General features: G+C 28.7%; 2 protein-coding genes and 1 non-coding gene across 3 annotated transcripts; 1 reads left to right on the top strand and 2 right to left on the bottom strand.

The window, feature by feature from the left end:
* Positions 1-3,218: 3,218 nt before the first annotated feature.
* LOC123299935 (E3 ubiquitin-protein ligase SlrP-like) lies at positions 3,219-7,344 on the bottom strand. The gene is made up of 2 exons (XM_044882358.1): positions 7,171-7,344; positions 3,219-5,656 (listed from the first exon to the last, which is right to left on the bottom strand). Exon 2 carries the CDS (start codon positions 5,565-5,567, stop codon positions 3,303-3,305), a length of 2,265 nt encoding a protein of 754 aa, XP_044738293.1. The 5' UTR covers positions 5,568-5,656; positions 7,171-7,344; the 3' UTR covers positions 3,219-3,302.
* Positions 7,345-9,040: 1,696 nt separating this feature from the next.
* Positions 9,041-9,112, bottom strand: Trnae-uuc. The gene has a single exon. It is a non-coding gene; the product is annotated as a tRNA-Glu (tRNA).
* An 8,207-nt stretch (positions 9,113-17,319) lies between these two features.
* Positions 17,320-19,541, top strand: LOC123301220 (androgen-dependent TFPI-regulating protein-like). Its single transcript, XM_044883955.1, has 4 exons — positions 17,320-17,525; positions 18,406-18,555; positions 18,720-18,937; positions 19,325-19,541. The coding sequence occupies exons 1-4, from the start codon at positions 17,373-17,375 to the stop codon at positions 19,539-19,541; spliced, it is 738 nt and encodes a 245-aa protein (XP_044739890.1). The 5' UTR covers positions 17,320-17,372.
* Positions 19,542-19,890: the final 349 nt, after the last annotated feature.

Genomic DNA, 19,890 nt, shown 5'->3' with positions numbered 1-19,890 from the left:
AAAAACAGTACTATTCACTGACTACGCTCCTGTAAAATTTACAAATTTTGATTATTAAAAAATCAATGAATGTATATTTTTTAAATGTTAAGTTTTTATGTAGTTTAATCAACATTTACAATATCTTGCGGTTTCTTGTCTTTGTAAATTATTGAAAAAGTCGAAATCGTAAAATACAAACTTATTTATATAAAATAATAATTTATTTAAAAAATCCAACTTTACTTTTCTGATTTTTTCAATTGTTTTAAAAGACTTTGATTATTTTTGGATCTCTGGGATTTTTATCTATTTGAACAGTTTTAATTTTTTCTTGAAAGTTTTTAAGCAGTGATTTCTTCGATCCAAATATAATCATGAAAAACTAATCTGATATGCACAGTATTTTTATTTGATATATTTTACGATTATTATTATTTGTTTAAAAAACTTTTCTAGTAAATTAATTAATAATTAATATCTTGTATACAATGTAAAATTTTTGTTTTGATTTATATATTTACTGTAAATAAAAATACAGAAATTAATTAATAAATGTATAAAAATTATTTACAAAATTCATTAATTCCTTGTTCACACAAAGGAAATGGAGTGTCAACTAACTTTTTGCACAAAAATCTACTTAATTTTACAAATTTTCCGTACCTGTAGCATACGATTTCAGTCGATTTCTTAACTAATTAACAAATGGTACAATGAACTTATTCAAGTTTATACTTCTTTGATCGGAGTAAAGAAAGTATTGTAATCGTGAAAATTTTGACTTTCAGATTTCAACGGAAATATCCTGTCTGAACCGATTTTGATTTCTTTTGTTTCGTTTGAAAGGTTATTTAATGGAGAGTGTTTTTAACTATGTTTCAAGTGCGAGTTTAGGGTTCCGTACCCGGAACAATAAAAAAAATTGGTTATGATCCTCTAATTCGGTTCTAATTCAGTTTGGAGAAGGTCCTAAGGAAAAAGATAATTTGATGGAGAGTATTCTTAGATATGCTTCAAGTGCTAGTTTAGGGTTCCGTATTCGAAAAATTGGCCGGGGTTTTTAAATTTTGTAAAATTCACTAGTATAAAATTTCGAACTGTTGACATCTAAATATATACTCGCTCTTGAGACTAATCGAGGCATAAATAAGGTATTTACATCGACTTAACATTAGTAAGTATAATATATACAAAATTAATTGCAGTTGAATATTCTGCCACTTTTTTTATACCATGTATATATGAAATATACATAGTATATTAAGTTTAGTCCAAAGTTTGTAACGCTTAAAAATATTGATGCTAGGAAAAAAATTTTGTCATAGGTGTTCATAAAATCACCTAATTTGTCCATTTCAGGTTGTCCGTCCGTCCGTCTGTGGACACGATAACTCAAAAACGAAAAAAGATATCGAGCTGAATTTTTACAGCGTACTCAGGACGTAAAAAGTGAGGTCAAGTTCGTAAATGAGCATCATAGGTCAATTGGGTCTTGGGTCCGTAGGATCCACTTGTAAACCGTTAGAGATAGTACAAAAGTTTAAATGTAAAAAATGTTCCTTATCAAAAATTAAACAACTTTTGTTTGAAACATTTTTTCGTAAACATCACTGTTTACCCGTGAGGGCGCCAATTAGGCGGAAATTTTATAATATGTACTTTACTTGATTATCAGTTATGTATGTGTCACATGTTTGTATGTGTTATGTGATAAAGAAATCAAAACTGTCTATACATGGTATTTCAACAATTAACTCAGTCAATTGTTTGTTTTCACTTGTTTCTAAATTAAATTACGAATAAAATCAGACTGTTCTCAAAAAATTTGATATTCGACCCTGATCTGATATTGCATAAATAGCATGTACTAAAGTATAAATAACGTTAGCGCGTAAATAGCTACAATTTGAATGTAAACATGTACCTATTTTCAGTCTTTGTTTATAAATATTGAATATTCAGTATATATTTATGTTTCAATTTTAAGCTGTATACTCTCAAAATATTCTGTTTATTAATAATTTTTAATATGTGGTGTTATTTAGCATGCTGATTAAAAATGGACGTGCTTCCAAAACAACACGGAAAACTAAAAATACCCCGATATAAGAGTGAACACAGCGTTCGTTTGTAAAGGACTATTAATAGAATTTTTTGAAAGATTACTTATAAAGTAGCTTAGTTTTCTATTTTCACTCTTTTTTAACCAAGAACAAAAACACACGTAGGCTTTATATATGCGGGGGCCAACTTCCCGCTCGCTGTGCTGTTTCCTGTGACGTTTGATAGATATACATTAGAAGAGGATTGTTCCAGAATACCAAATTAATCCAATATCAAATGTGGCATGGTGGAGGTAAAATTTAACCCCGATACACCAGTAAACACATAGCGCATTCGTTTGTAACGGACTATTAATAGAAATTTTTGAATGAATACAATATTAAGTAACTTAGTTTTCCATTTTGACTCTTTTTAAACCAAGAACGTAGCCACAGGGAGACTATATATATGCGGGCATTACAAACTTAGCAAATCTTGATATAAATTACATATGTACAGGGTGTATAAAAATAAAAATACAAGAAATTTTTTAATTAATAATAGTACAAGATCCGAATTAAGGTCGACCTTCACCCATCTGTTTACCGAATGAAAGTTATTTTTTATGAAATGTAAAATATTTACAAATATCCCTGTTGTGGGTTGCCCTAAAAAATATGGTCCAGACAACTTTTAATAAAAATATCAAAACTTGGAAAGCTTGTAAATTTTATTTTTTGACTGATATTTTGTGGACAATCATATAGCACCGTATTTGCAATAAAATTATCTTTATTTATATATGTGAGGCAATGAATTAACAGATGAACGTAATTACTATTCACAACTTGTATAAATGCGAAAATAGTGAACGAAAAGAGGTAGACAGCATAGCTGCTGCATATTCTTTATGGCTTTTACTTTCGAGTAGATCAAAATTCGTTAGATATGAAAGTCAGTGAAAAATTTCTAAAAATTTTACTCTTGATATTTTCACTAAAAGTAGTCTGGACCACATTTTTTTAGGCAACCCATTGCAGGGATATTTGTTAACATTTTATATTTCATAAAAAATAACTTTCATCCGGTAAACAGATGGGTGAAGGTCGATCCTAATTGGGATCTTAGACTATAAATTATTATTCAAATATCAATAATTTTTTTAAATTTGTAACATTTAGATTTTATCTGCCTTATATTAAAAACTAAAATGTAACTTTTTAAAGTTGATTAAAAATTAATATCACAGCCCGGTTACATTTTTCTTCAAAATCGAATCACAGTCTTTCTATATTTCCTAAGTTTTTACTTTCCAAGAATTCATTCGTTAGTTTCAACCAAGTATCTTTTTCAATTTGACGTTGAACTTGAGAGCCAAGTTGAATTTCAACGTCCAACGGAAGTTCATCTGACATATTTGTTTCTAATAAATATTCCATTTTTCGTTTGTCCAATGTTTGTTTAAAAAATTCTTCATTTCTAATATCATTTTCACATTTTACGAATTGATCATCATTCCATCGTTTAAGGACCTCTTTCCAAGGTTGCCAATCAAGTAATAAATAATCAATAAATTCAATTCGTTCTTTATTAACTATTTCTTTCACAGCATGTTCAATATCTTCATCGGGTAAAACAAATGAATAATGTTCATTCATTTTCGATGTGCCAATTGGTAAATCGAATACCTCACGTAAACGAATTTGATATTCTAAATATATTTCGGTTTCATCACAAGCATTTTCTAAGTTTCGTACTGTTTGTCTTGAAATTTGATCCAAAACATTTAATCGATACATTCCACGAGCTAATCTTATCAATTCTTCCATTTTATTGTCATATTTACCCAATTCCACCTCTTGAGCGATGCTTAGTATTTTCATTTGATTTAAGGACCAAACAACACGATGATCGCATGACTCATTCGCCTCTGCCGCCACTAAAAATATTTTTTCACGCAACTTTTGCTTGGAATTATTATCTTCTCCTAATAAACATAACCATTTTGACATATCTTCTTTAAATTGTGCAACTTCAAAATTTGGTGTTTGTCGTATTCGATACAATAAACGAGAAAACGGTCTAGCGGTTATTTCCTCAGAAATGGTGTTCCAATATGGATGAATTAATTCCGTATCCAACCAATTTGGAATTTCTTCAATTAATGCTCCTGCTTCAACAAAGTTTAAATAATACTCATGACTACCATTAAAACAAATATTTTGACGACCTGTAGTAAGAATTAACCACCGTAAATACTCCAAACTGGTCTCAGATAGTGGATTTTCTCCCAGATAAAATGTAGTATTGGGGAAATTTTCAATGTTTGGTGATACCTCAGTGATCAGATTATCGTATAAAGATAATGATTCTAATGATTCGGGCAATTCTGTAGGAATTTCCGTAAGTTTATTATAGTTTAAACTCATTCGTTCCAAATTTGGAGGTAATTCTGCTGATAAAGTAGTTATATTATTATCATCCAAATCCAAATTTTTTAAGGATTTTGGTAAATCAATTTCTGTAAACTCATTATTACATGCGTATAACCATTCTAATGTTTCGGGTAAATTTTTCGGTAACATTTTTAATTTATTATCCGAAACGAAAAACGTTTTTAATTTAGGTAAATTAAAATTATCTTCAGGTATTGTTTCAATGCCATTATTTTCAATGTACAATTCAATTAAGGATTCAAAATCTAATTTTGGTTCGGTTATTTTATTACACGAAATGTGTAGTTTTTCTAACGATTTGGGTAATTGTTCTGGTAAGCAAGTTAAGTTATTAGATTTAATAGTAATTGTTTTTAACATTTCAGGTAATTTTTTGGGTAAAAATTGTATTGCATTAAAATCTGCGAAAATCGAACGTAATGATTTTGGTAAATTATTTGGCAAGCACGTAAGTTTATTTGATCTTACTTCTAATTCTTCTAAGGTTTCAGGTAAATTTTCTGGAAGACTTGTTAATCGATTCTCACACACACTTAATGTTTTTAAACTTTTGGGTAATTTATTGGGTAATATGTCAATCTTGTTATTGCATAAATTTAAAAGTGTTATTGAATCAGGTAATGTTTCTGGAATACTTCTTATGTAATTCTTAAGCAATAGTAATTCCCGTAAATTGGATGGTAATTTTTCTGGAATTCTGTACACTTGATTACTATCCATATTTAGAATTTCAAGTGTTTCAGGTAAATTATCTGGAATTTGTTTTAAATGATTATCTGCAAGATGTAATTCCTTTAATCCATATGGATAAACATTGGGAATAGTTGTTAAGTATAAAAATTCTAGAAATAACTGTTCTCCACAATTTTCCAGTCGTTCAAAAGCTTTCATACGTGATTCATTTTCAGTTTGATCTTCGGCTGTTTTCCAAAGTTCCCACGCCTTTAAAAAAGATTTGTCATCATTTAATTCTATTATCTTTTCTTCTTCTTCCCAAGATTGTAATTCATAAGTATAAAATTCTTCATCATCTGGTAACTCCCAAAGCTCCCATACTTTAAATTCTTCTAGATAATCGGGAATCATTTTCAATAAAATAATTATCCCGGGTTACTTTGAAGATATGACTTTTTCTTGAGAGCAAATATTGCATTACCCTTTCACTATAAAAGAACCTGAAAAGACAAAATGGCAGATTAACAAAATGAATTATATGAATAAAGTTCATATGAATTTAATTTAATCGTTAAGAAACAAAAAGATTGTCTGAAGCTGGATGGGTCATTTTAATCAATAATGGCTAATAGTAAGCTCCGTATACTTAGCAGATAAAATTGTTATTTTTCACTCAAATTATTTCCATTCATCTGGGAATCGTTTGGGAGGATTTAGGAATATAATTTTAGAATTTGGGAATTATTCTAAATGATGTAACATTTGAATATTGCCGCCATTCATATAACCATAAAAAATCAACTAAAAAATAAATGTAATTAATTAATTAATTATACTGTCCCAAATGATGAAACCGTGTTTAATGTAATTCCCAAATAAATTAGATTAGTCTCCATGTAAATTATTATTAAATAACATAAAAATGGTGAAAATTTAATTTTTGACCTGCTAAGTATACGCTTTGAAAAACTAATTAATTACATGAAAACTAATCAGTCCTAAATAATAAAATTATATTCCTAAATCTTTTTAAACAATTCCCAATTGAATAAGAATGGTTTTAATGTAAAATAAAACCTAACATTTAAATAAATGAAAAAAATAAAATTATTCAGTAATATTTGAATATTGGCGCCATACTGCTATATAACAATTAATGGTTCAGGTGTGCGGTTAATTAATATAACCTTTAAATCAACTTAAAAAATAGGTGTAATTAATTAATTATACATTCTCAAACTCTGAAACCGTGTTTATCGTAATTCCCAAATGATTTCCTTTCGAATTACATACAAATTAAGTGGATTTAATTTTCTACCTGCTAACTATTCGCTGAAAAAAGAATCATTAATTACAGGAAAACTAATAATTCCCAAATTCTAAAATTATATTTCCAAATCCTCCCAAAAGATTCCAAAATGAATGGAAGTAGTTTGAGTGAAAAATAACAATTTTATCTGCTAAGTGTACGGAGCTCTAATAGTACGTTTTTTAGTTAACCAACCAAACAGTTACTCCAAAAAAAAATTGTGTTCTGGTGGGGGACATCATGTTCTGACTTCAGATTGGGCCTCTAGTTCTTCGGGTTGCTTTAATAGTCAATTTAGATTCTAAACGGTAAGAGGTAGAATACCAAAATAAAAATTTAAATTCGAAACGATACCTCATCAAAATGCAAAATCTTATACATATAAAATTCTTATCTTATCAGAATCGCTTTTTCTAATTTTTGAAAAGTGTATTCTTTACTTTGTAGCCCCATCAAACCAGATCAGATGAAATCTTTTAAGTTTTTTTAATAATTTAGTTTTTAGGGATAAAAAAATTCAAGCTTCAGTTTTAGTGATCGATGCGTTAAGAATTGATTAGAAAATAAACAAAGTAAATATGAATCATAAATTTTAATTACGTCCATATTTTAAACATGATTATTCAAATACCTACAAAATTAAATAAAACAACAAAATTGGCTTAATAAAAGCAATAATTTCAGCGAAAGAAAATATTTGCTTACCTTTTTAAAAGTGAGGTTATGATGATTCTTCACCACAAATATTTTACAGGATAACCATCATAAATCACAGGAATACACAACAATGAATTAAAATAAATTAAGTAATTTACAGTATTATTGAATAGTTCAAACTTCCCGATCAATTATAACTAACATCAAAGTGTCTCCTGTTTATGTACATTTCTAGTATTGCACAATGTTATTATTAAAACTTGTTTCTTTAGGGTTTTCCCATTGCGTATTATTACACAATGATGTAAAATTTTTATACGACCACCGTTTATTATCTCATATTGAAAAATTTGAACAGTAAGACGGATTTCAATGCGGATTTCTGCATTCCATTCGATAGACCGTCAGGAAATTTTGTGAAAATATCCGATTTTGCATTTCATAATTTCATTTTAAATTAACCGTAAATATACTAAATTAACAATTCTGTCATTATTAGTGATGAAAATGATTCCAATTTGGTTCTCGAGGGTTTTTGGGGTCGCTGAACACGAATATCGTATCAGAATTGGTCTACGAGGTTTCTGGTGTCCAAAATAAACGGTAAAATTCGATATATAATCAGTCCAAACTCGTTACTCTAGAGCAAGAAGGACATGCAAGTTTTACTCTCGAACACGTACGTGAGTTTTCTGTAGCGGAAAATGAAGATTCAAGGTTACTCGAACAAATTTATTTTTTCCATGACTAGGTAGGTGGCTGGTGTTTTGTCAGAATGTTAAGAACCTTTTGCCAAAACATCAGTCAGTCAACCGGAGACGGTTAGTCAAAGTTGAGAGCCAAATATGAAAAAAAAAAAGTTTTTTGCAACGGATAGGGACGTGGCTGAAAATTTCTCGTAATGTTAAAAACAGTTTGCCACATCATCAGTAAATTAAATCCGCTTATCCTTTTTCTAACTCTCTAAGATAAATAAACTTTCCACCTAATTCTTTCAATTTTTAAAAACAATAAAAAAAAAAAAAAAAAAAAAAAAAATTTCCTTTACATTTATTTTAGTGTTGGCAATAAAATTAACGATAAGTAGTAGGTGTTGCCTAACAAACAAATTGTCATACCTTACTTAAAAGTAGGTGTGTTTGTTGAAGTCTTTTTATACCATGTATATATGAAATATACATAGTATATTAAGTTTAGTCCCAAGTTTGTAACGCTTAAAAATAATGATGCTAGGAAAAAAATTTTGTCATAGGTGTTCATAAAATCACCTAATTAGTCCATTTCCGGTTGTCCGTCCTTCCGTCCGTCTAAGGACACGATAACTCAAAAACGAAAAAAGATATGGAGCTGAAATTTTTACAGCGTACTCAGGACGTAAAAAGTGAGGTCAAGTTCGTAAATGAGCATCATAGGTCAATTGGGTCTTGGGTCCGTAGGACCCATCTTGTAAATCGTTAGAGATAGAACAAAAGTTTAAATGTAAAAAATGTTTCTTATCAAAAATTAAACAACTTTTGTTTGAAACATTTTTTCGTAAACATCACTGTTTACCCGTGAGGGCGCCAATTAGGCGGAAATTTTATAATATGTACTATACTTGATTATCAGTTATGTATGTGTCACATGTTTGTATGTGTAATGTGATAAAGAAATCAACACTGACTATGCATGGTATTTCAACAATTAACTCAGTCAATTGTTTGTTTTCACTTGTTTTAAACTAATATTTTTGAAATTGATTTGTGGCCACATTTTTTCTTATCTTGTCCCCTCTAAAATATCAATAAACCTCCTGTTCGTGGATATTTTTCTCAGAATAATGGATCGAATCTGAAAAAAGGAAATTAATGTTACTTTGCTTTTCAAAGACTGTAATGTTGATTTTCAAAGACTAAAATGTTGAGAGTTAAAAAAACAATTCCGATACCGGGAATCGAACCCGAGCCTCCTGGGTGAAAGCCAGGTATCCTAGCCACTAGACCATATCGGATCTGAGTGTGTCAATGAATTTTGTAAATAAATCTTGCGTGACTATATGGCCAAGGCATGTGAGGATTCTTTCTCTTAGGATTGTCATGTTTTAAAATAGGCACATTCAAGTAATCTGAATTTTGAAATTTTTGGTTTCGAGGTATCACCTTCAAAGGGGAGGAGGTACGTTTATCAAAGTGCTTCTAATATAATTGGCAGGTTTTTTTTATTATGTATCTTATTTAATGATAAGCATGAGTGATTTTCCGAAAACTCTATTAGAAATTTATCTGATTATTTATGGGGTTAATGGAAAATCAAATAATAAATTTCATTCATGTTTATTTTTATTTTGAAATTAAAGTAAAAATGCTAGGGTTGCTTAGTTGTGTATGTATTTTGTATGTACATACTATTTATTGGTGATTAAAATTTTATCCAATTATTCGAGTGGAATAAGACCTGCAGATGATCCACATTTAGGAGTTATCATTCACTGTAGACATTTAACTGTTTTTAATGTATGTATTGGTACTACAATTTATAAATTTTCGTATAAAGCGGCATAAGTGAAAATATAAAAATAATCGTAGCAAAACAATTAGTACAAATTTATAGGTGTCTAGCAAATGGCTGGCATACATTTTTAATTATCGATTTTAATTTTTTGTTTTTTCTAGTGAGGATCTATATGGATTTTAGGAATATTGATTTAATATTTGTATAGATCACATGCAAAAAGTGAGGGAGGTAGGCTTAAAAAGATGAATTTAATGAGCTATATTTGTAAAAGACTACTGAAGACTATTTATAACAGCTTTGGAGAAAATTGAAAAATTTTCTATTGATAAAAGCTTATATGCTTAATTAACACCCATGTCATGCTAACTTGTGTCTGAAACTAGAATGATATGCTTCTTCAGAAACTTTAGATTTTTCAGTTGGGAGGATTTTGATAAAATTCACACACGCGTTTACCCATCCATAGGGGAAAATTAGGCAAATTCGTACAATAGGCATAAACGTACAGAAGCTTTATGTAGGCTATCATACACGTTGACCATTTCGAACTCTATTAATTTTTTCGAGCGTTAATTTGTGAAATTCCATGATAAATAAATAAAACTAAATTATCTTGCAAAATTTATACTATATATATTAAATATTTTAAAAGAAACTACGGCCATTATCAAACAATAAATGGTCAATAAATTATTGTTTGATAATGGTTAAAACAATTGTAACAATATTATTTTAAATTATTTAAAATTAAAAAATTTTGTGGAAATTTTGCAAAATAATTTAATTTTATTTATTCTTCATTTGTATCTATTAGTTGGATTAATATATGTTATTTCCCATAATAGCGGCAGAGGAATGCATCTACAACCTTCAACGAAACAAGAGTTGGCGTATTTTTACAGCGCAGCGTTACTTTAAAATTAAACGTCTTTTGTAACTGTCGATAAAATGTGCTAAAAATTCATTTCACTTTTATACATTACATTAAAAAGTATCTCAACTGTATGAAAGTGTTCCTTCTTATCTTACAGGCCAAGGATAAAAAATTGTATTTTAAATAAGGGTACTTCATAGTTAACCTGGTTTAAACCCACTTAATTTTAATCCGCAGATGAGCAATGAAAACTTATTGTTAAAGGTAGAACAATACGTAAACTATGTAGTATTTAAGCAACTCCGATATGGTCTAGTGGCTAGGATACTTGGCTTTCACCCAGGAGGCTCGGGTTCGATTCCCGGTATCGGAATGTTTTTTATATAATTTATATTTTTGTCTTATTTGTTCGATATATGCTATAAAGTATTTTACAGGACTCTGGTTTTATACAATATTTCCAGTTTTAACATTTTGGAAGCATATTTTACTTTATACAACGCTTGTATTCTAATGTATTGTGCATTTTATTACATACAAAATACTTAACATGTTGCTTACCTGGTTTTAAATATCATTAAATTTGTTTAAAGAAACAGCATTGTTTTTATTATCCAAGAGCCAGACGAGATCAGCAAAATTTTGATCATTTGCTAGAGTTGCGTTAAATAGTAAGTCATAATATTCATATTTACATCAATAAGTGGTAAATACACACCTTAAACTAAATTGCAGGTTGAGAAACGAGGGTTTATACATACGCCATTTTAACCAATAGGTATCCAAAATTGAATCGTTTAAGACTTAGATAGATGCCATTATTTCTGTAGGTGAAGTGACATGACATGTTTCTTGTGCATACTTACGGAAAATATCATTGTTCTCCTTTTTTTAGGTAGCATTAACAATATCAAAGGCATTAGCAGTGATGGATTGAAGATTAAAATTTTATGACCAAAAAATTTGGTCAAAATCTAGACAAAATGCTTTTTTATTGTAAATAGCTGAAATATTTGAACTATGAAAATTTGGTTAGTCGTTGTTGTAGCTGTTAGCCCAAGATGTAGGGGGAGGGGCAATTCGGGCAACTTGTCTCGGAAATCATAATATAATGTATTTAAAAAAAATATTTTAAAACTCCCAGTAGGTTTTTGAGCACAGCCTAAGTTGATTTATGAACTTATCCCATGTTGGATCCAAAGATCAGCATAGATAAATGGAACCGATCTAATATGAAAATATTCAAAAGACTTGAAAGCAGGTGACTTTTGATAAAAATTTGCCGTATTTAAAGAGGTAGTAACCGAAATTAATGAAAAAGCAAGTTCACTCGACTTGTTATATCATTTGTGAAATCATAACTTGCAAGGAGCCTTACTAATATTAGTATAGCTTTGAGACATACGGCTCATTCCCAACTACAGCAGCGAGCGAAGCCTCAGTAAAACTCTATCTGCGTTGAAAATAGTAAAAAACTTTTTCTATCAATGAGTCAGGCACGTCTACCTAGGACCTCGCGATTCTAGACATTGAATATAATAACTAGGTACCTTTGAGATGGACTTTAATGCTAACAGATTCTTTCGCAGAGACAAGATCACGCCGTGTAAAGTTGTAATAAGATCAGGCAGGAATAAATGCCGAGTTCTATAGATTAAGGAAGTTCCTGGACTTACAATTGTCTTTCCTGGTTATGTCTTTAATTTTATGAATTTTATATGCATGATAATCGCATCAATGAATGTTTTTAGACGGGAGTACTCAACATTTTAGATGGGGGAAATAATCTGGAGGGGAATAGGCAATGTCGCTACTGATATATCGACGCTCAGAATGAATCGCTAATGGTATCAAGTTCTTGCTCCGATGATAAAAATTATTAGCCTGGAGCTGGTAGCTGTTTACCTTTGAATATGAAAAAATATTGTTATTTCTAACAGTAATAGACAGCTATTTTTTTGACAGGCTTTCAAGAGATGGAATAATGGGGAGAAGCTTTTAAGTAATGTTTTTTCTGCTAATGCTCTAGTAGAATATAAAAATGTAGATACATCTTTATAATTGCGTCATTAGAGATGAAGATTTAAAATCTCTATTGTACTTTTAGGCATAACATGAGCCACGAAAAGAAGCATTCTTCCAAATACCCTTCGATTTTAATAAAAATCATTTCTATAATCAGTCTTAAAAATTGGATTAGTTTTAAAGTTTATTTGTAGATATTCCAATATTTTAGGGTCTCATTTCACATAATTTTAAATTTTAGTGTTGTAAAGCTACCTAACGTCATGTCATCTTGAAAACTGAAATATGCCTTTTATTTTAATCTAAAGATCATAATAACATATCTTCTGATGTAGTGCTTAAAAAAAATGTGATTAATTAAAACAAAATGTAGAAATTATATTATTTCGAGAGTATTAAACTGAAGAGTAATTAATGAAGCCATTACAAAGCTTTATGTTCAATTAATTACGGAAATAAATTTATAAATTGTGATGATATTAAATAGAAAAATAATTCATTATTCCTCTCTCGTATCTGAGTCTAGACTAATTAAAATAAATATGTTATTGGTTTGATGATACATGCTGATAACATTATTATTAACTTTCTGATAGAAAATTCGTGCTTTCACCCTGAAAATGTAAATTAACAATTTTGTATCCATAAAACTACAATGTCGAAAAAAATGTAGGTTTGGATGTGTATGTATGTAAGCGGATCAATATGCACAGTTTACGTTAAGGCGTGTGTTCTTATCCGAGTACCGAGTACTCATCTCGTCGCATTTTTGTTTGAAATTCTTTGAAAAAAATTTTCGATCTGTTCTTCCGGATCTAGCATGTTTAACACTTCATGAAAAGATTCCCATACTATTTGTTTCGAAAACAAAATGCCTGTAAATCAATGTTAATGTTAATAAATGTTCCATTGAGGTAATATTGGTTAATAATGAGTGAATAAATTCAATAATTGATTAAAAAACGAAAAAATGATAAGCATTCAAAGATTGTTGTCCGCCTTTTTCACGCAAAGCGAGTTTTATATGTAATCTCTATGGTCATTTCGATCAATGACGTCACTAATCTATATCTTACTCTTTGTTTAATTAGGAGTTTTAAACGTTCATATTTTGCATACTTCTAAACATTTTCAACAATCAACTTTAATTTTCAGTCTGTTCAGTGAAGTCATCATCCCTATTATTAAACATAATTAAAAATGGACATTACTTTTTAACATTCACGTTGAATATAGCTTAATTGAATATTGAAGCTATATTCAATTAAGCTATTTGAATATAGCTTAATTACTTTTTAATTATGATCACACAATTAATTAAATCGATCTATAATTATTCTGTTCACATCTGAAGAGTACGTAATTAAAATTGGAGGAGGGTACTCGGATACCCCGGGTGCGTATTAACAGAAAAGGAGTTGTTCGCGCACACAAGGGCTAAGATGTCACACGTTCTAGAAAAGTATTAAATCAAGAGTATCCGATCGCCGGTCTAAGAAAAACATTGCAATTTATTACTCATGTATTGATTAGTATTGAATTTAAAATATTGAATCGAAATGAATTGAATTAAATCGGAAAAAAATAATTTCTGATAATTTATATTGAAATCTATCGGCGAGACGAATAGCACCGTCTAAAATTGGTTCCAAATTTCCAAATTACTCTTCACAATATATTAGTTAGTTTCACAGGTTTCATATAAATAATCACATTTGAATTTGATTGCTGTGATTACGTTAAGCGATTTTAATTACATAATTTAGCCTTCGACTTCTCATATAGACAATGAATAATTTGGCCTTTTTTTAAAAATGCAATAAGTTCAAAATTAGTCTTCTAAACTAAATTTTACCTCAAACCTTTCTTCCTGTAACGAATATTTTGAGCGATATTTACGATTTATATAAATTTTTATCAGTAAAATATTTATATTATCTTTGATTTATATTAAGCTAAGTAACAGAAAATAAATTTTACTATAATTTATCAATGAGTACAACACTTTACTAAATTGAGGGTTATTGGTCTAGCCCCTAAGGACTATATACATCATGATTCGTTAGTGTCTGTAATTAACTTTGGTTTTATAATATACTACGTCATTTAGAATTATTAAAAAAATGTAAAATTTTAAATAATATTTAACCCTATTACTATTACGCTATTTATATTATTGTGCAATATGTAAAGATAATTTATTTTGATGAGAAATAGATAATGATCTATTTTTACCCGACTGTCAAGGAGTAATTATGTTTTTCGCGCGAATCTTGTATATTATTTTGAAATATACAAAAAATAATTTGCATTTCTTTATTACCTCTTCCAAATGGCTGAATGGATTTCATCAGTACTATACCTAAAAGTTATATTCGTCTTAAAAAGCTCAAATGTTCTTATAGATTTAAAAAAAAGGTGGATTTTTGGGCGCGAAATAGTAATACGCTAGGTATCGAGTAGGGTATCAAAATAAAGAAAAGGATTACAAAATTTTTTTAAAAAGTTATACGTTTATTACCCGACTGCCAAAGAGAGCGTAGCCTGCATAAGGTATAAAATGGCGAAATGAAGACAAATCATCTCGCCGTTACTCTGGTCGTTTTTTCTTATGGGTTACTGTTTATTTTTATGTGCATCGTGTTCAGGATTTTATCCCCGATCATTTTCTTATATTTCTTTTACCCAAAGTTGAGGGCAAATTTGTTTAACTGAAAAAAAAAAAGGTTTTTAGTGAGTTTACGTAAATTCTACATTAGAAATAACTAATTTTTTGGGCTACATTGAAAACTTTCATTGGAATAATTAACATTATTTTCATAACAATCAGTCACGTGATAAAAGAAATTTTCACAATTTTCGAAGCGACCACCTTTTGCCAACTACATTTTGTTGAGTATTGGTAAAAAACTTATTATTTCATAATTTTCATTTGAATAATTTTCAGCTGAAAATCAGACTTTTAACATATAACAAATTTTCAAATTTTTCACTCATTTTTCGCTGCAATCTGTCATATGTATTCTATGTTCAATAAAATTTTATGTAGCTTTCAAAACACAATGTTTATGACAAATAAATAGTTTTTTCAATTTTCCCCAAATTTAAGATAAAAAAAAGTACGAAAATGATCGGGGAAAAATTTTGAACACTAATGCATCCAAAAAAACTGAGACCTAAAAGAAAAAAAAAATCAAAATAAAAGGGTTGGTGGAGGGTGTAAAAAGTTTGCCTTGAGTAAAAGTATTCATAGTCTGCAACTTAATTAGTTTGTTTCTATAAATCATTCGTCTGTCATCATGATAGATGAAAATAGATCAAAACGAAATACTACCATTTGGGAGAGAGCAGGGGAGAAATACTTATGCCTTATAAGATCTGCAAAATTGGCTTTGTCTATGGAAGTGGGCAAGTAAAAAACAAAATCATTTATTATATGAAAACATTGTGTTTTTTACATTAATTGAATTTGATTCTGTATTACCTATCAAACAAAACCCTTACTTTCCGAACAAAACTCTTTCAAATTTTGAACAATTTCAAAACAAAAATGATATATTTTTGTCAGTTATTCATCCATGTCCCCTTAAATTTTAGTTTTTAGTACCCATGGCTGGAGACTAACGAACTCGATTGAAACGAAACATGTAATGCTTCAAATATATTAAAAATATATTAAATATTGCAAAAGCAGTTTCAATTTTTAAACTTGTTTCGTAATTATCTATTCTCTGCCAAATGTTACAGCTCTCTTTATGGATCTGTACTCATGTTTGCGTAACATGCCCAGAATTGACGAATAAGTATATATGAATAATTTACCTTAAAATTTATTTTCGATTCAGGTTTAGAGGTATCTAATGAGCTTTCGGATACGGTGTAATCAAAATGGCGTGAGTTTTAACATGATTCTCAAAATTTTGATGTATTTTGAAAGCTTTTTTCCCATCCTTTTCTTTTGGTGTATTTAAAAAAATTTCGATCATTTTTCATTATTTAGTTATGATTTAAAAAAAAATATTTACCCTTAGTTATTTATTCCAAGGTATATTATTAATCTATCTATAATGACTGTACTTGTATTGAAATAGTCTCAAGTCTGCAGAAGACACATTATAATTCCTTAGATAAGAGTATATCACAACTTCAGCTCATCCATGAATTATGGAGTCGAAGTTTTTCCCAACAACTATACCATGAAGAAAGAGGAGCTAAAGAGGTGTTCTGTATGCTACAAGCTATTTACAATACTAATCACTGGGTACAATTCGAATATGTCTTGGAAGCAGCGCTAGTTGAAGGATTTTTAACTAAACGAATTAAGTAACGAAAATTGAAAAACCCTACTAAAATTCTAGTTTATTAATATTTGACTGGTTAATTGATTATGCCTCTCCTATAGTTATGACCGTAGATAAAAAATAACTAATCAAAAATATAAAACTATAAAAAATTGAAGAAAAAAATTAAATATTTTTGGAATGACCTCATTTTTAATACTTTAAGGCCACATTATTTATATTAAACAAACAAAATTATTTAATATTATAAAATGGTTGAATAACCCCAAAAGATTATAAATCCGGGAGCAGATCTGCATTGAATGAAATGTTTTGGTTATACTCATTATATCTTATCATTTCAAGACATCCAAAACAAATCGTCTGGTAGTTTCATGGAACGATAACAACGTATTATTATTATTATTATTTATGATTTTTTTTTCAAACATTTTGTGTTATCTTTATACATTTTTTAAATTTATTTATTATTTAAATATAAAAAAGAGTCGATAGTTATTTCATTTTAATTAGATTAATTAATCTTGTTAGACCTTAGCAAGAAGTAAAGTATTATAATGGCATTCTTGCAATTGTATCGTGTAGCAATTTTATGTAGTCATATTATTGCATTTAATGTTTGTGAAAATTTGGATGTGACAAAAGTGCAAGATCAACGTGCATACGATTTAAAATTATTTTCAAAGCGATTTTTTACTGGATGGAATGTGGTAAGAAGTTAAATACTTATATATCTATTTTATCAAAACTATTGCATAAAAAAAGCAAAGTGAATGTATTGGTAAAAATTCGAATAAAGTTCTTTTATATTAATCGAAAAATTCTCATAATTACAACCGTTGATTAACGAAGAACGAAATTGGACTCGTTAATCGCATATCGATTTCAAAACTTCAAATAATTTTTATTTTTTCAATTTTACCTACCCCCTAATCAACACTGTTTTTTATATGAAAGTTCTGAATATCCCCTAATGGCATTGTTTTTGTTTAAAAAATTATGAGAAGGGTGGTTAGGAAGGGTGGCATTGTTTTCAGATAAGAATGGTTAAAGTTACAGTTGAAATTCAAGCACTGCGATTATACCCTTTACTCTATCGATTTGAAATTTGGATATGTTATAGGTATTCATATTTTATCTGCCCTGATTAGTGGTTTATTTTTTGAAAATGTTGTTAATTTTCCCAATTTTCATTTTCAACTATGTACAGTGAAATAAGAAAAATTCCGGAGCAGGTAAAAATACCCTCTCATTAAAATGGTGAAAGAAAAGTTTTCTTTCGTTTGAGACTAAATCGATAGAGTAAAGGGTATAATCATAGTGAAATTCAATTGTAACTTTAATCATTCTTATCTGCAAAACTGCTTTTCTTTATAAATCTTTTTTTTACCAATCAATATTTAAAATTATAAAGTTTCACGCCAATCAAAGAATGTTTAAAATTTATAGCCTTAATGTATACCTACGTAAATATGTACCTACGTAAACAAAACATAAAAATTGTACCTTAATATTTGTCATTTTCCCCTAAAATTCAAATACTTCCAACCAGAATAAATTTTCTAATTTATTTATTTTTATTCCTTCCAGGGATTTCAAATATTATTTTTAATGGTAGCATTGGTAAATGCAACAATTCACCAGAAGGTATTCAAGCCTTGGGTTTCATCACGTGTTAAAATATTTACAAACAGGTTACAAGGATACATATTTACATGTTTGGTTGCCCCATCGACAATTGTAAGTCTCTCTGTAAAACAGAGAGTTTGTGAAATATTGAAGGTCTTTTAAACAGGTCTGAAAATAAACAGATAAAGTTTTCCAAAACTTCAATATTTCATAAATTATCATTAAATAATGAAAACATTTCGGATAAAATAATGATTTTTGAATTTTTTTTTTAGTTTGTGGTTTGTATGTTTTGGACTTTATGGTCAATTGATCGTGAATTAGTATTATCTGAAGTATTAGATGCCGTGGTTCCATCATGGTTGAATCATGCACTCCACACAGTCATTATAATTCCTGTTGTTGTGGAATTATTATTTTGTAAAATGCATCTTCCTCATCATAAAGATGCATTAACAGTATTGGCAACTGTACATGTGGTTTATACTGCTGTGTAAGTAAATTTTTGGTTTTTTAGTGAGAATAATCCCATTTTGCTCGAATTGCCACTTCATAAAGTTAGATTTAAAATAGAAAATTTCAGTCTCATTGTTACACTATGGCGACTCGTTAATAGATCGAATGGCGTAATTGTTAAAAGGAAAATGATAACTACAGCGCTGGTCGCCGGAAACTAACCGAAGGATGAATATTATAATTTGTTTTAGACGTTATTTTTTGGCTACAGGATATTTACGTAATATGGCCCATTAATGGACTACTGCTATTATGTAACAATTGGTTTGAAATTTTGAGTCAGTGTCCCCAAGTTTAATAATAACACTTTGAAAAAGAACTCTTGTATGACTATTTTTAATATATATTTTAATTTTTATTCTAGATTAATGGGTACATATTTTGAATATGGCAGATGGATTTACTATGTTTTCAAAGTATTACCATGGCCAGGGAAATTTGCTTTATGCCTACTCAGTTTCTTATTAAGCGTGGCCGCATATTTTATCGGCTATAAATTTCAACAAATTCGTTGGCATAGTGATATTGTTCAACAAATTAAATTGCATACAAAATCATTGCAAAGTATGATTAATTTTTAATCAAATTTTAGTTGAATTTTTTATATTGATATTTAAAATTTGTTTTTAGTAATTTATTAAATTTTTTTATAATATTTTAATTTTATAATAATGATTATTTTTTTATCAATATTTTTATATAATTATTGCAATTAGTTTTGTGATTAAAAAAATGTTTAAAATGTTTTACAATATTTGTAAATTAATTAATTGAAGTAAATAAATTAATTTTATTATCTGTTTATTAATATCAATTTGTATTAAAATATTTTTTGTATAAATAAATGATTTTCTTTTTTAAAAACTGTATTTTATTGAAGCTGCACCATAATGAGTAAAGTCCCTATAAATGACAGCATTAGAACGATCT

The sequence above is a fragment of the Chrysoperla carnea genome, chromosome 5, assembly GCF_905475395.1.
Source record: "Chrysoperla carnea chromosome 5, inChrCarn1.1, whole genome shotgun sequence".
Classification (NCBI taxonomy): Eukaryota; Metazoa; Arthropoda; class Insecta; order Neuroptera; family Chrysopidae; genus Chrysoperla; species Chrysoperla carnea.
Note: the sequence above shows the minus strand (reverse complement) of the source record. Positions and strands in the feature narration are given on the sequence as shown.